At 43.4% G+C, this 17,130-nt stretch overlaps 2 protein-coding genes across 9 annotated transcripts in view; one reads left to right on the top strand and one right to left on the bottom strand.

The window, feature by feature from the left end:
- Positions 1–297: 297 nt before the first annotated feature.
- LOC101035700 (DNA-directed RNA polymerases I and III subunit RPAC2-like) lies at positions 298–5,988 on the bottom strand. The gene has a single exon (XM_074397232.1). It carries the CDS (start codon positions 916–918, stop codon positions 514–516), a length of 405 nt encoding a protein of 134 aa, XP_074253333.1. The 5' UTR covers positions 919–5,988; the 3' UTR covers positions 298–513.
- Positions 5,989–6,105: 117 nt separating this feature from the next.
- The window catches only part of SCAF8 (SR-related CTD associated factor 8), a 233,620-nt gene continuing 222,595 nt past the window's right edge, over positions 6,106–17,130 (top strand). For 4 of the 8 annotated variants that reach the window (XR_012517150.1, XM_010344280.3, XM_074397229.1 and 1 more), the window contains exons 1-2: positions 6,523–6,633; positions 15,170–15,232. Coding sequence is in view for 7 of the 8 variants with exons in the window: in XM_010344280.3 (XP_010342582.2) it covers positions 6,604–6,633; positions 15,170–15,232 (93 nt within the window). In the remaining variant the exon portion in view is untranslated. Of the gene's footprint in view, positions 6,252–6,339; positions 6,634–15,169; positions 15,233–17,130 lie in introns of those variants that run through there. The other 4 variants (XM_039465454.2, XM_039465448.2, XM_039465430.2 and 1 more) reach the window with 4 other exon arrangements.

Here is a 17,130-nt window from a genome sequence, read left to right as displayed (position 1 = left end):
GAGGGGTCGGGGGTGGAGGTGGCAGTGAGCTGAGATTGCACCATTATACTCCAGCCAGGGAGAGAGAGTCTCTGTCTGAATCAAAAAAAAAAAAATAAATAACAACAACAACAACAACAAAAAGAAAATTAATTATTAGATAGAGACAACATATTTTTAAATATCTCATAATCCCAGTATACTAATACAATTTTTATTTTTCATATCATTTTCAGGCCTTACACATATACTTTTAGAGCTAAAACACATTAATAGTTTGTTTTCTATGCCTTTATACTTAATAGTCTGTTATATACATTTCTCTCTCTTTTTTTTTTTAAATAAAAAAGGGAATTTATTAGAAGAATACAGAGGTTCTTGCAGATATTCCAACAGCTGCAAGGGGTCACAGCTAGAATCATGCCTTTCCGAAGGACAGAGTATGCTTTGATCACAAACTTCTAATTCTGAGTTCTGCACCATCAGGAAGAGAATATCCTAGAGGACAGTTCTCAATGTATACTGCATAAGGGACTAGAATGTGGATTCATTTCTGCTTGCTTTTTGATCCTTACAGTTCTTTATGCTGGCCTCAAACTTGTCAAGCACATGTTGGCAGACATTCATGAGCTCATTCAGGACTCTCTGAAATGGCTCAACAGCTGGAAGGGCGCCTTGAGTCTGAATGCGTAAATTAATTTTGCTCTCTGAAGGATCGGTCGTAGTGTAACCACAAAATTCCACTTCCGGGTTCTTCATGAGCATGTAACACAGAGAATTTCCTAGGGTATGGTCCTCCTTGTGCAATACAAATGTCACACAGTGTCTATCTGTCCCAGCTGCCTGGACCATTTTCAGGGCTGTCTTCCTCTCGCCTTCAGCCATTGAGGTCTTCAGTCCAGATATTTTTCTCTCCAGTTCCTGGTCCTCTTCCACCATGGAGGCAGTTTGCGGATCCTCAGGTGGTGCTAGCTTATCCGGGGCTCTGCCCCATAGTGCGAGGCGTGGAGGCGAAGCAGGAAGGACCGACCGACGGAAGGCGCGGAGGACGGAAGGATATACATTTCTCTTATATTTCTAGTCCTATTCTAACCATTTCTTTAGATTTGAAAAATTGTAATTAATTACATATAAAACTTATTTTTAAGTGCACAGCTCTATGGCATAAGTACATTCACACTGTCAGGCAACCATTACCTCCAGCCATCTCCAGAAATTTTAATTTTCCCAGCCTGAAGTTCTGTACCTACTTAATAACAACTCCTGGCCGGGCGTGGTGCCTCACGCTTGTAATCCCAGCGCTTTGGGAGGCCGAGGCGGGCAGATCACAAGGTCGGAGTTTGAGACCAGCCTGGTCAATATAGTGAAACTCCGTCTCTACTAAAAATACAAAAATTATTTCGGCTTGGTGGTAGGCACCTGTGGTTCCAGCAGGAGAATCATTTGAACCTGGGAGGCAGAGGTTGCAGTGAGCTAAGATTGCACCACTGCACTCCAGCCTGGGTAACAAGAGCGAAACTTGGTCTCAAATATAATAATAATAATAATAATAATAATAATAATAATACAAATTCCTGGTTTCTCACTCCCCTATCTGGCAACTACCATTCTACTTTCTGTCTCTATGAGTTTGACTATTCTAGGTACCTTATGTAAGTGGAATCATACAGTACTTGTCCTTTTGTAACTGGCATTTTTTTCTCTTAGCACAATGTTTTCAATGTTGAACCGTGTTGTAGCATGTGTCAGAATTTCCTTCTTCTTCTTTTTTTTTTTTTTTTTTTAATGGAGTTTTGCTCTTTTCACCCAGGTTGGAGTATAATCACACAATCTCAACTCACTGAGACCTGCGCCTCCCAGGTTCAAGTGATTCTCCTGCCTCAGCCTCCCAAGTAGCTGGGATTACAGGAGGGCACCACCACACCTGGCTAATTTTTGTATTTTTAGTAGAGACTGGGTTTCACCATGTTGGCCAGGCTGGTCTCGAACTCCTGACCTCAGGTGATCCACCCGCCTTGGCCTCCCAAAGTGCTGGGATTACAGGCGTGAGCCACTGTGCCGGGCCTTGAACTTCCTTCATTTTGAAGGCTGAATATTCCATTGTACCACATTTTGTTTATCCATTCATCCATCAATGAACACTTGGGTTGCCGCCACCTTTTAGCTATTGTGAATAACACTGTTCTGAACGTGCACGTTCAAGTCTCTGCTTTCAGTTCTTTTGGCTATATAGGCATAAGTGAAATGCTAGATCATATGGCAATTCCATGTTTAGTTTTTTGAGAAGCTGCCATGTAGTTTCATACAATCTTTTACAAATTATTTTATTGGTAGTATAATTCATTTATTGGTAGTATAATTTACTAAGCATTCTGGAATGTTTGTTTCCCAAGTTTTCTTTTTTCCCATTGGATGGGCATTAGTTTTAATTTAGACAATGCTCCAGGCTTTTGCCCCATTTTAGAAGTAACTCATAAACATCTACTATTCCTTCTAATAGCTGTTAATTCATAAGTTTTTATTTATTTATTTTGCTTAGTGCCACCTCACAGTTGTCCCTTATCTAAGAAGTATCTGATCCACAGGACTGAGTACCCTCTAGCTAGACTTTCCAATATGGTAGCCACTAGCCACATACTTAAACATCAGTCAATTAAAGTAAAATAAAATTAGAAATTATCTTCCTCAGCTGCCCTAGCCATATTCCAAGTGCACAGTAGCCACACAGGGATAGTGCTGCTGAATTGGGCAGCACAGATTCAGAACATTTCCATGACCCCAGAAAGTTCTATGGTAATTACTGCTCTAGACTATTTTTGACTCTGACCTCTTGGCCATAGCTGAATTAGTTTCTGTAAGTTGCTCCTAGAAACTATTTAGTCCTTGGGGACAGTCTGATAATAACATTTACAGAACACCAGAAACTAGATTGAGTTTCACAATTTATAATGTGAAATCTCTTCCAATGACTGAAGTACTCCTGACCATTATTTCATATCAGTCTTTTCAGGACCAAATTAGTGGTCTTCAGTTTCTTGGTGATGGTCACCTAATCCAAGCTGGGTCAATGAAATTCCTTATTTCATCCCTTGGGAATTTGGAACTGGGAAGGGAGAGGTCTTCATTCAGGTCCTCTAGTCATCTAGAACTATAAAACCAAAAGTAATAGATTCCACTAGATAAAACAGAGAATTGGGTAAAGCAATAGAAAGAAAAATTAAGCAGATAAGCAGAGATTACATTGCCTCTTAGGTTTTCTATTTTGGTTCAAGCCCCTCCCTTGCGCTCAGCTACATTTCCGACTTTTGGTTGCAGGAGAAAAACCTGCATCATAATAACGAATTCTTCTGTTATACTTAAGCTAGCTCAAATTGCCTGGTTATACTGGCAATCAGAATCCTAATGCGCACACACACACACACACACACACACACACACACACACGGATATTAGCGTTTTCACACTCCGTAGTTGTGTATAAATTTTGTATATAGCCATTACACTGGGTTCCCCAGGCTCCCCTCTAACCTTTCTCTTGCTTTATCGCCTTCTCACATTAAGGTTGTGTTTAGGTCGGGCACGGTGGCTCATACCTGTAATCCCAGCACTTTGGGAGGCTGAGGTGGGTGAATCACCGGAGGTCAGGAGTTTGAGACCAGCCTGGCCAACATGGTAAAGCCCTGTCTCTACTAAAAATACAAAAATTAGCCAGGAGTGGTGGCACATGCCTGTAGTCCCAGCTACTTGGAGGCTGAGGCAGGGGAATCGCTGGAATCCCAGTGGTGGAGAAGTGAGCTGAGATTGTGCCACTGCACTCCAACCTGGGTGACAAGAGCAAAACTCCATCTCAAAAAAAAAAAAAAAAAAAAGAAGTGTTTCGGCTGCTCTCTATCCTTGCAACCCCCAGCTTCCCCTGATCAAACTCTGCCCTCTGTTATCATTCTGAGTGTGGAAGCTTTATTAAATCAAATTGTGTAACATGTTAACTGATTTTATCCTTTAGTTTGTATTGGATTTTAAAATCTCAGGCCTAAGTAATTCCATCAATATTCATTTCATGTATGACAGAATAAATAATCCCTTACAAGCCAAAGCAATGACTTTTTTTTTTTTTTTTTTTTTTGAGACGGCGCTTCACTCTTGTTGCCCAGGCTGGAGTGCAGTGGAACAATCTCGGCTCACTGCAATCTCTGCCTCCCAGGTTTAAGCAATTTTCCTGCCTCAGTCTCCAGAGTAGCTGGACTACAGGCATGTGCCATCACACCTGGCTACTTTCTTTTTTCGTATTTTTAGTAGAGACGGGCTTCACCATGTTGGCCAGGTTGGTGTGGAACTCCTAACCTCAGGTGATCAACTTGCCTGGGCCTCCCACAGGGCTGGGATTACAGGTATGAGCCACCATGCCCGGCCTCAAAGCAGTGACTTTTGATGGTGAGAACCTGGTATGCACAGACCGAGTGCAGTACTTTTGCAAGCCACAGCAAATGATACTTTAGGTGCAGTGATTAGGAGACCTCTTGCAGGAAGACTGAAGGAAGGAGGAGGAAAGAACAGGAGCAACCGCCCCCTGCGGGAAAAGACACAACTGTCCTACCTAGGAAAACACTGCTTGTTGTCAAGTACAGAAAGGACGCCAGTGTGGCAGGAGAGCCAGGGAGAAGGGAAGGTGGTGTGCGCTGCCGCAGGCTGGGCTGGAACGTCAGGCCATGGTGACAGGTTATGATGATATCTGATGGGCAATGGGAAAGTATCTAAGGGATTTAAGCAAGGGAGTGACCTGATCTGATTTGTCTAAGAAAAACATCCCTCAGCTACCGTCTGGAAATGAACTGTAAGAAGACAAGCAAGGGACCAGTTAGGAGGCTACTCCAAGTGTTGGTAAGAGATCATCATGACTAGGCCTGAAGATGGAAGGCGGTGGCGAAATTTGTGACAGAATTTGAGATTCTGCAAGTAAATATAAAAGCGCTTATTAATGGAGTTACCGCTGTTACCTTCTCAGTAGCCACCCCTGTACTACAGCTGCCAAGAAAGTAGAGTGAAGGCTCTGAAACCTCTCAAAAAGGGCCTTACTTTCCCAGCTTCACTGGGCTCTGGGCACAGCTCTTAGGAACTACCTTGACTCCAAAACTCTCCAAAAGGACGATTCTGCCCTCGTGTTCCTCTCTTCCTTTGAGGGAATTTGGGAGGAGTGACTGTTGAAAACTGACTTTCAGCAATAGGACAGCAGTGTTCGAGGTCCCACAATACATCCCTACCTTTTAACTTCAATGAATATTTTTAAATTGGTATCGTATTTTGCACTGCACGAGAGAGTGGCAATCTCCTAATCCATCTAAGTAATGCGCCATTTACCGTTACTCCAAGTATCCTTAGGGCAAAATTCCTTTAGAACAATTCATCTTCCGAAACAGACGGGTTCCCTTTTCATCTGTTCACATGTTGTGCATTCTAGGGTCCTCTTCCCGCCTTGCAGACAAATGCACTCATTGTCTGTGCCACTCCAGTCTCTGGATCCTATGCAGCGGGCACTTCCTGCAAGGAGCTGCTGCATGCCTGCTTTTCTCGCCGCGTGCCCCAACCCGGATCCAAGGCTTTTGTTTCTAACGTTCCCTCCCTGTGCGGTTAAAACGCTTGAGTTCGCTGTTACTAAATAGACGGCCAGGAACTTTTCCTTGGCGGGGGGCGGGGGGGCCTGCGGATGTTTAGGGCACTGCCCAGTCAAGCTCTGAAAAGCAGCGAAACCCAGCCGCTCGTGCCAAAGGACCGATCCACCGGGAAACAAGGGCAACCCGGCACAGTTCCTAAACTTGCTGCTGCTCGGGCGCGTTTAGGCTCTTCCTAGAGCCGCGCTTTGGAGCTGTCTCCTCCCGCTGGACATATCGGCCTCGGCGTTCCCCAAGATGCCGCAGCGCTCGCTCCCGCGCCAACCGGGCGCGGGGAGGGGACGAGGCGCGGGCGACCCCCGGGCCCAGGCCAGCGCAGCGGAGTCGAGCGGGGCCTCCAGGCGGCGACGCTCTGGCCCTCGCCCGCTCGATGGTTTTTGCGCGGACGCCGGGGCCCGCACGGTCCAGTCGCCAGGGGGCGCGCTGGCCAGCGCCTCGGATCTCCGAGCTGCGCGGCCCGACTGGGGTCGGCCATATTGGATGCCGCAGCCGCTGTTGCCAGCGCTTCCTCCTCTGTCTTCGCCGAGCGCTGCTGGTTCCCGCGGCCCGAGCGGTGGGGAGGTGAAAAAGGAGCCCGTCGGAGGCTGGGGAAGAAGGGGGTGGAGAGTGTAGGGGACTGGGCTAGAGAGTGGGGGACCGAGACGGAGCGGGGCGGAGAAGAGAAGGCGCCGCGGCCCAGCCCCTCCCCCGCCCGCCGCCGACCCGCCCCGGCAGCGCCTCTGTTCCCCGGAACGGCGCTCCGCCCGCCCTAGCGGCCATGCCGGGGCCGCGCTGCCCCTGAGGGAGCCCTTCCCCTCCAGCGCCTGCCCTTCCACTCCGCCCCGAGGTCGCAGCGGCCCGCTCTCCCGCCGGCGCCCCCTCCTCGCGGCCACGCAGCCGCCCGCGTCTCGCTCTCCCCACCCAGTGCAGTGGCCGCCGCCTCTTCCGCCGCCGGGCTCGGGGCCTCCGCAGCGACAACATGGAGGCCGTGAAGACCTTCAATAGCGAGGTTGGTATAGCAGCCCGGCCCCCCCGCGCCTGTCCGCACCGCGCCCACCCCGGGCCGAGGTCGGGGCTGGGAGGGTGGGCGCAGGCCTGCGGGCTTTTTAGGGGTGAGGTGAGCGGTGGACTAGCAGCGCCCGTGGGGGAGGGGTGTTTCTCCTCCGGGCGCCCCTCCCCCGTTCGGGAGGAGGGTTGGGGGAGGGCCGCCCTGGGCGGAGGGAGGTTCTGGCGTCTCTGGCGCCCTATGGAATGGCTGCGGGCTTGGAGGGAAAGGCCCGGTTGGGCCCTCCCCCGGAGACTCCCAACAGGTCCCTCGAGGTCAGTTCCGCCGAGGCCTGGCCCGCCCACCTCCTTCCTGGGCCTTTGAGCATTTAAATGGACGCTGGCCGTCACTCTCCAGAGTCCAGACCTTCCCGCTTCCTTCTTGAGACTGACACCGATTGGGGGCGGTGGGGGAAAAGAACCTGCGGGATGCTGATCTGTGGTCACGTTACACGTAGTGTTTATAGTTGAGACATTGTTGACTAGGAACCTGCCAGCTAGGCATTTGAGCTAATTGGATGGTGGGTAGGCAGGCAAGGTTATTCTTTGATATCTTCTATTTTTACTCCTCATCCATCACGACATAAAGACAAGTGGTAGGGAGAGATCTGTACATCGAGAGAGGGAAAATTCTGGGGAAAACATATCTTGCTGGCTCATTCAAATGAGATTTTAAAAAGCAGATTACGATTTTCACTGTGTAGATGAATGTGCTAGTCTGGAAGAAGACAGGTTTTGATAGATACGTTCAAACTCCTACTTAAATAGGCCTTAATGTAAACATCAAACATAGCAAATATCTGCACAGTCAGCATTAGTATCCTTGTCCGTTCGCCTTAAGTGTAGTTATGCTGGTAACTAAATTACCATAAATTTTATGAACTCTCGTAAGTGCTGATACTTTATTCAATACTGTGATTATTAAAGAGTGTCTTTAATATTTACTTCTTAAAATACTAGGCTTTTGCTTTGACGGCCCAAATAGGACAGTACTTCTAAATGCCGTTGCATAATATTATCTTGTTACAATTTATTTAAAAAGAATCAGTATTTGGGAATCTTAGCAAAGAAGCTGAATGGTAGATAATATTTGAGCTATGTTAGATACCAGTGATAACTTTTTTTTGGAAAGCATTTTCTTTAAGACTACTTTTTTTTTTTCTTTTTAACAACTTGATAAATTAGAGCAATAGACTTGGGATTTTTTTTTTTTTTTTTGGATGGAGTTTCGCTCTTATTCCCCAGGCAGGAGTGCAGTGGCGCGATTTTGGTTCACTGCAGCCTCCGCCTCCTGGGTTCAAGTGATTCTCCTGCCTCAGCCTTCTGAGTAGCTGGGATTACAGGCGTGCGCCACCATGCCCAGCTGATTTTTATATTTTTAATAGAGATGGGGTTTCACCATGTTGGCCAGGCTGGTCTGGAACTCCTGACCTCAAGTGATCTGCTCACATCGGCCTCTCAAAGTGTTGGGTATATAGGCATGAGCCACTGCTCCCAGCCTTTCATTTTTTTTTTTTTTCTATCTTTTTATCTGTTTTTGAGAGGGAGTCTCATTCTATCACCCAGGCTGAAGTGCAGTAGTTGTGATCTTGGGTCATTGCAACCTCCGCCTCCCTGGCACAAGAGAGGTCTTCCTCCTACCTCCGCCCTTCAAGTAGCTGAGATTACAGGCCAGAGCCACCACACCCACCTGCTTTATTTTTTGTAGAGGAGGTCTTGTTATGTTGCCCAGGCTGATCTTGAGCTCTTGGGCTCAAGTGATCCTTTGTCGTGTTGGCTTCCCAAAGTGCTAGGATGACAGCTGTGAGCCACCACGCCTGGGGTGGGTTTTTTTTGTTGTTGTTTTTTGGTGTGGTTTTTTTTTTTTTTTTTTTTTTGCCATAATTGGATTTAATTCCCCCCCACACACACATACTTTGATGGGTATCTCTCTCTGTGCAGGGGGGTTCCTAATACGTGGTCCTCTCCCTCAAGGGACCATCCAAGACTTCTTTTTTTTTTTTTTTTTGAGATGGAGTTTCACTCTTGTTTCCTAGGCTGGAGGGCAGTGGCACAATCTCAACTTACTGCAACCTCCACCTTCTGGGTTCAAGCGATTCTCTTGCCTCAGTCTCCCTAGTAGCTGGGATTACAGGCACCCTCCACCACGCCCAGCTAATTTTTTGTATTTTTAGTAGCGATGGGGTTTCATCATGTTGGCCAGGCAGGTCTCGAACTCCTGACCTCAGGTGATCCACCTACCTTGGCCTCCCAAAGTGCCAGAAGACTTTTTAAATAGTAGCTCCCAAATATTAGATATAAACGTATTAGTGCACTATGGTTGGTCACAGTAGGGAAGAAATGGTAATGCCAGTTTTTCCATTTTAATATTAATTAACGATAAGGGGACCTAACATTTACGTGTTTAGATAGGTATTTGACCTGTTGTCTCTTTTTACAGGAACTGGAGATTTGTAGTCGTCCCATTTTAGTGTATGTAACATTTTCCCCTTTCCCCTTAATTGATTTCAAAGAACTTAAGTCTTTTAATTTCCGTATTTATTTACATGCACTAATTTCATTCACCATGTTTCAAAGTGAGTTTAGCTTAAAAACTAGCATTACACAGTCAGAGAGTTGAGGAAGGGAAATGTATCTGAAGAAGATTCAGAAAAATTCATTTTTTTTGTTTAAACACAAATATTTAATATTGTTTTTTATTTTGAATGCAGTTTCTGTGAATGCTGTAATTGTTGATGTGTATTAAATGTTTTGTTGTTGCAAGTAAGCAAATACAGGGAAGTAGTTCTGTAACGATTGTTTTCCGTTAAATTATGTTACAAATTACAAAAATTAAAAAGGAATTCTGGTTACAAGATTAGGAAAAAAGAATGTTTTCAATGCTTGCAGTCAATTTGGCATTTAAAGGTTTTTATCTTTGGGCTTAATCCATCAGAACTTGCTCTGCTAAATTTAAAGATATCTTTGAAACATTGAATTGTCAATTCCGTTTGCTTTGTCAGGAATCAAAATTAACTCTAAGAATAATCATGAATGTTTGTCAACAAGATATTTTGATACTTCACCTTAAAATGTTTAAAATAGGCTGGGCTCAATGGGTCATGCCTATAATCCCAGCACTTTGGGAGGCCAGGGCTGGCAGATGACTTGGCTCAGGAGGTCCTGACTAGCCTGGCCAGCATGGCAGAAACCGTCTATATAAAACAATAACATGAATTAACTAGTTGAGGTGGCATGTGCCTGTAGTCTCAGCTTGTGGGGAGGGGGTTAGAGGAGAGTGCAGGTGCTGAGGTGGGAGGATCCAGTGAACTGGGAAGGTGGAGGCTGCAGTGAGCTGCACCACTGCTCTCCAGCCCAGGCAACAGTTAGACCCCGACTCAAAAAAATTGAGACAAGTACTTGCTGTCTACAGGCCACCATGCTGGGCTGATGTTTGTTTGTTTGTTTTGTTTTTTTCATAGAGACAGGGTTTCACCATATTGCCTAGGCTGGTCTTGAACTCCTGAGCCCAGGTGATCTGCCCACCTCGCCTCCCAAAGTGCTGGAATTACAGGCTTAAGCCATGATGCCTGCCCCAAATAAAGTGTTTAAAATACGAAATAGTTACCTTTTCTGGCTTGCTAAGTCTCAGGTTTTTCTAGATTGAATGTTTTTCACCTCCATCTTTTAATTTTGTGGACATCATTGGTTTGAAAATAGGAAGATGCCAGAGACTGTAGGAATACAGATTTTTGTTAATTGTGTGGCCTGTGTCTGTAGTCCCAGCTATTCGAGAGGCTGAGGCAGGAGGATGTGTTGAGCCCAGGAATTCGAGACTGTAGAGTGCAGTTACTGCATCTGTGAATAGCCACTGCACCCTAGCCTGGGCAACAGTGTTGAGACTCTGTTTCAAAAAAAAAGAAAAGAAAACCCCAAGAATACAGATTTTTAATCTGCAAACTGTGGATGAGTTTCAGCTATGAAAATCCCATGCTTTATGCAAGATATGTATGAGCTGTTTTTGTCATGTCTACCCCCCCACCATGATATTTCAAAGGAGTTGACCCTTCACTTCTGTGTTAAAAAATTACTGTGTCGGCCGGGCGCGGTGGCTCAAGCCTGTAATCCCAGCACTTTGGGAGGCCGAGGCGGATGGATCATGAGGTCGAGAGATCGAGACCATCCTGGTCAACATGGTGAAACCCCGTCTCTACTAAAAATACAAAAAATTAGCTGGGCATGGTGGCACGTGCCTGTAATCTCAGCTACTCAGGAGGCTGAGGCAGGAGAACTGCCTGAACCCAGGAGGCGGAGGTTGCGGTGAGCCGAGATCGCGCCATCGCACTCCAGCCTGGGTAACAAGAGCGAAACTCTGTCTCAAAAAAAAAAAAAAAAAAAATTACTGTGTCAGAAGATCCTTTAATTGTGCAGGAATTATGGGGTAAATTACTCTTATGAGTTAAATGAGATTTAGGCTCAGTAATTGATTTTTGAGTACTCCATGTGCTAATTTTGTGGGAGAAAAATAATTTGTATTTAAACATCATCACTGTGATGAAAATTTAATCCCATGACCAATGCCTTCAATTCTAAAATGAAAGATTTCAGTTCAGATTAGAATATAAGATTTCCTCAGAGTCAGTGTGGGAGCAGTTACCCGTAAGAGAATTATCAGTGCAAGCTATTGCAGTTGCTGCTGCTCTAAGATGGTGGCACTTGTAATGATTTAGCATTTCTTCCTGTTGAGCATGGTCTCAGATTGAACTGCCTAAATCTGTGGATTACTTTGGGACTGCATCGATTGCTGGAATGCAGCAGTTTTATGTGAGCTGCATCTCTTTACTCTGTACTTAAGAATGATCACTATATGGAGGTCGTTCTAGTAGGATCTTGCTCTATTTTTTTGTTTCCTTTTTTGTTTTTTTGAAGAGGGATCGGGAGACAGTGGCAATGCATGACCCTTTATTTCCCTTAGTTCGAGAGGGTATTTTAAAACATAGCAGGTGGTGGTAGTGGGTGGTGGTTTTAAGACTGAGTTTCTCTTGCCCAGGCTAGAGTGCAAGGACAGGATTATAGCTTACTGTAACTTGGAACTCTTGGGCTCAAGTGATCTTTCTGCCTCAGCCTCTTGATTAACTAGGACTACAGGCATGTGCTGCTATGCACACCTAATTTTTAAATTTTTTGTAGGGATGGGTGAGATGTGTCAGTATGTTGCTTAGGTTGTTCTTGACAGCCTCAAGTGATCCTGGTGTCTTGACCTCTTAACGTGCTGGGATTACAGGTGTAAGCCACTGCACCTGGCCAGATTCTTTTAATTTTTAGGTACTTAAAAATTTTTTAAAAACCCTGTGGGTGTCATGGCTCATGCCTGTAATCTTGGCACTTTGGGAGGCTGAGGTGGGTGGATCACAAGGTCAGCAGTTCAAGACCAGCCTGGCCAGCATGGTGATAACTGTCTCTACTAAAAATACAAAAAATTAGCCTGGCATGGTGGTGCATGCCTGTAATCCCAGTTACTTGGGTGGCTAAGGCAAGAGAATTTCTTGAACCTGGGAGGTGGAGGTTGCAGTGAGCCAGGATCACGCCCCACTGCCTGCGCAGTAGAGTGAGACTCCATCTCAAAAACAAAACAAAACAAAACCCAAAAAACAAACATAGTCCCTTTACCATTAATCACACTTCAAAAAAGTTAACAGTAAATCTTTAACATAACAAAATACCAGTCAATGATCTATTTTTTTCAGGTCCTTCGTATAGCTAGTTGTATTACAGTGTAGCCTTTTCCCCAGGATATTTCTCTTGTTGCTCTGAATAGGCTAGGTGGGAAGATGTAGGACCAGATATGTAGGTTTGAGATATGTCAGGAGAATGATTTCAGTTTAATTTCTGGATTTACCTTAGTTCATAAAGTGAGAGGATTCTGTTACCTTCAGTTATATTTAGGATCTTAAATCCTTGGTGTTTTTTGTCTTTGGGATCCTTTCATATAGGTTAATCTTTAAACTGTTCCAGGAGGCAGACTTTCCAGAATCAATTTAATATCCACTACATTTTTCTGTTCTACAAAGTGAAATTCCATCTCCATTTTATTTCCAATTTTGTATACAGAGTGATTATTTTGTCTAACTACAGGACTTCTTATAATCTCACCAATATGTGGTAGTAGACATGGGTTGGTAGAGAAAGTGGAAAAGGTAGAGGGAATAATAACGTGAAATTTGTTTTTAGTTTGTATATTTTTCCTTTGCCTATGGTTCAGGAAAGGGAATTTATGGGAAGCAGCTATAAAACATTGCATTTGTCTTTTATTTTCATCTACCAGGGAATCTGTCTCTGCTTTTCCTTTCCTATTATCATTTTCTAGTGGGCGTTCTGGTTAATTCTGTCAGGCTATATATTTTTTTTCTACCTTATGAAATTCCTTTAAAGATGTAGCATGCTTAGTGTTATAAGGAAGGAAGTCATTCACTAACCCCTTTCTGTCCATATGAGAACCCAAGATGTAAACATCTTGGGAACAATTGATATTTTGGACTGGATAATTATTTGCTTGGGGAGCACTCCTATGCATTCCAGGATATTTACCAGCATCCCTGGCCTCTCTGCATTAGATGCCGTTAGCACCCTCCACAATTATGACAGCCAAAAATGTTTTCAAACATTATTAAATGTTTCTTGTGGGGCATAGTGACCCTGATTCAGAATCACTGATTTAGGTCTTAAACGGTCTTAAAATACTGTGCTTTTTCTTCTAGTGATCATAGCAATTTTAAATAATTTTAATTGTTTTTACCACCAGACAATAAGCTCTATGAGGACAGTGACTATATTTCCTCATTGTATTATGTCCTTGGCTCCTAGCACAGTATCTTAATGCACAGTATATATGTGAAGTAAAGATTTCTTTTTTTTTTTTTTTTGGAGAGTGAGTCTTGCTCTGTTGTCCAGGCTGGAGGGCAGTGGTGTCATCAGGGCTCATTGCAACCTCTGCCTCTTAGTCTCAAGTGATTCTCCCACCTCAGCCTCCTGAGTAGCTGGGACCACAGGCATGCATCACCTCGCCTGGCTGATTTTTCTATTTTGAATAGAGATGTGGTCTTGCCATGTTGCCTAGGCTGGTCTCAAACTCTTGGTCTCAAGAGATCCACCCACCTTGACCCTTCAAAGTGCTGGAATTACAGGCCTGTGCCACTGTGCCTGGTTGCTAAGTAAGGATTTCTTGGGCTGGTGCTATGGCTCACATCTGTAATCCCAGCACTTTGGGAGGCTGAGGTGGGTGGATCATCCGAGGTCAGGAGTTCAAGACCAGCCTGGCCAACATGGTGAAACCCTGTCTCTACTAAAAATACAAAAAAATTAGCTGGGCATGTGGCGCATGCCTGTAATCCCAGCTACTCAGGAGGCTGAGGTACGAGAATTGCTTGAACCTGGGAGGCAGATATGGCAGTGAGCCAAGGTTGTGCCCCTGTACTCCAGCCTGGGTGACAGAGTGAGACTATGTAAAGACATTAAAAAAAAAAAAAAAAAGGATGCAATCCTAGGTAGTGAAATGACCTTTGCCAAGGTAGTTAACATTTCTGAACATCTGGTTATTACTTTGGGGAGGAGAGTTGGGGACTAGTCCATTGATGGTTCCAGTTAGGTTAAATTCATTGTGAATTTTATGTTGTCTAGTAACTGAATTTTATGTTGTCTAGTAATTATGTTATCTTCAAGTCTGGTTTTGCTCTGTTTCTCTGTTTGAAATGACGTAGAAGTTTTTTTTAATATTAAAAAATATAGAATACAAGATAACGGAAACTGATAATGGTTTTGAGAGAGACTGCATATTTGAAAGTGTTAATCACACATCATTAACTATAAAAAAAATTTGGGCAAGATTGAAATGCGTGTTTCATGTGGAGTTTAATTATTTCATTCTAGACTAGCATTGAGTTTGTTATAGTAATTTTGATTATTCTTTGATCATTTGATTCTTTTTTTTTTTTTTTTTTTTGAGATGGAGTCTTGCTTCGTCACCCAGGCAGGGCAATGGTATCATCTTGGCTCACTGTAACCTCCGCCTCCTGGGTTCAAGCAGTTCTCCTGCCTCAGCCTCCCCAGTAGCTGGAATTACAAGTACATGCCACCATGTCCAGCTGATTTTTGTATTTTAAATAGTAATAGGGTGTCACCATGTTGGCCAGGCTGGTCTCGAACTGCTGATGTCAAGTGATCTGCCTGCCTCGGTCTCGCAAAATGCTGGGATTACAGGTGTGACCACCATGCCTGGCCCATTTGCTTCTTTTTAAGAAGGGACACAGGTGGCTTAGAATTAGTGATAATGTTACTGCTTGTATGTACAATTCAGATATCTCTTTCTAAGGCCAGGTACGCTGTTTTGGACAACTTCTAACTCATAATGTTATGAAAGAATGTAATTCAACTTTGATCTTGAACACTGGCTGAGCTCCTGAACAAGTGAGCTAATTTTGTCTAGTTTTGTTTTCTCAACATCTTTCTCTGCTCCTCTCTCTCAGGATTGTGCCTCTACTCCTGCTTGTACAGACTGCTTTTCCAGCAGCATGGACACAAGAAGCATAGTAAGATGATTATAACCCACGTAAGGCAGGCCCTTTGGAATATGTTAGGTTTCAACTGGTAGTGGAATAGTGTATTGATTATATAGTTAGTACTTGGGAAGCAGAATGAAGTTTGCCACTTAGAATATTTTGGTAGTCTTAAAAGAAAGTGTCTAGGATAAGTTGAATTGCTTCACAAAAAACAGGTTAATTGGAGAAAAAAGTTATTATGCTCGATAGTGAGCATAAATCATATATAAACTTCTGTTGTATTTACTCGTATTCTTGTAGTTTGCTCCGTGTGATTTTACAAAAGAAATAGAGTGAATTGCAGACCTCTTAATTTGAGTGAATTGTAGACCTCTTTTTTTGAGATGGAGTTTCGTTTTTGTTTCCCAGGTGAGAGTGCAATGGCGCAATCTCTGCTCACTGCAAACTCCACCTCCTGGGTTCGACCGATTCACCTGCCTCAGTCTCCTGAGTAGCATGTATCACCATCCCCGTCTAATTTTGCATTTTTAGTAGAGACAGGGTTTCTCCTTGTTGGTCAGGCTGGTTTCAAACTCCTGACCTCAGGTGATCTGCCCAGCTCGGCCTCCCAGAATGCTGGGATTAACGGGCATGAGCCACTGTGGCGGCCTCAAACCTCTTAATTTAATAATATACTTTTTGAAGAATCTCTTTGAACTATAAGATGATAAATTATTGACATGTATGCTATAGGAATAAACAAAGACTAAATTGAATTTTTAATTTTCTAATTATAGAGGGAGCAGATTGTGGTAGAGGTACTACTGGTTATGAGGAAAAATTGTTGATGAGAAATGTTTCTATAGCTTGCGATTCCTTACCTAACAAATTCATTATCTCATGTTTGATGGTAAACATGATGCGTTTGATTTTAATGATTTTGATTTTATGCATTTGTTTTGTCTAATTTTGTTTTATAAGAGTTTCTGTTACAGCCACCCTTTAAACTTAAGGAAGGCTATGTAAATGTATTACAATACCTACTATAGCTCAAGAAAAATCTCAGGAACTTTGACGTTTCTTTAGTCAGAATGAGGACTAGGTTGCTCATGTTCTCTAAAGACAGTTTTGACTATTAAGTTAATGTATGTCAAATTTGTTTTTAAAATAATTTTGCTACTTAATGTAATTTATATAGGTTGACTTGAAAGACCTAGGATTTCATTCTTTTCATTAATTTGTTCATTCATGTAACTAATATTTAATGAACATGTCTCGTGGCCTAGGTATTTTTCTATCTCCTGGGATATAGTGGTAAACCAGACAAGCAAAAACCATGCCCTGTTGGAGCCTATGTTCTTGTGATCCTTCTCCTTTAGCCTCATTAGCATTGTGTGTATTGAACTTACTGCAGATTTGGGGAGACTGTGCAGGCTCTACTGACTCCAGTATTGCTTCTTTGCTAGGGACTGTGTTGGTTGCAGCCTGATCATTGTTAGCATTTTGACTCAGAGTTCAGATTGCCTGTTTACTGCTCAAAGTAGAGACCGAGCAGGTAGACTTGCTTAAATGCTTTTTCCAACGGTGGAAAAATATGGCTAGCTATGTTAAGTTTTATGCAAAATTGTCATACATGTTTTAAAATCTCCATTTGGTATTTTGGAATCTTAACTATTTCTTATACAGCTTTAAGAATATTTTCTTTTGTCAGTGAAAATCATTACATGAGAATCATTAAAATCATCACATGCATGTGATTTTGAAAAGCAACTATTTTGAGACCAAAGCCTTGTGAATTTAGAATAAATTAATAAGTATTTTTATTTTTAAAGCAAACTTTTAAGTACCTGAGAAATTCGATGTCCCTTTTACAAATATTTTCTGAATTTGATGTGATTCCTCAGGACTCACTTGAATAGCTTATCAATGAAAGATGAAATGGTTTGCCA

Source organism: Saimiri boliviensis, chromosome 4, assembly GCF_048565385.1.
Source record: "Saimiri boliviensis isolate mSaiBol1 chromosome 4, mSaiBol1.pri, whole genome shotgun sequence".
Lineage (NCBI taxonomy): Eukaryota > Metazoa > Chordata > Mammalia > Primates > Cebidae > Saimiri > Saimiri boliviensis.
Note: the sequence above shows the minus strand (reverse complement) of the source record. Positions and strands in the feature narration are given on the sequence as shown.

Excerpts from the sequence above, each read along its gene's own strand:
- LOC101035700 (XM_074397232.1), bottom strand. The coding sequence starts at position 918 with ATGGTGGAAGAGGACCAGGAACTGGAGAGAAAAATATCTGGACTGAAG.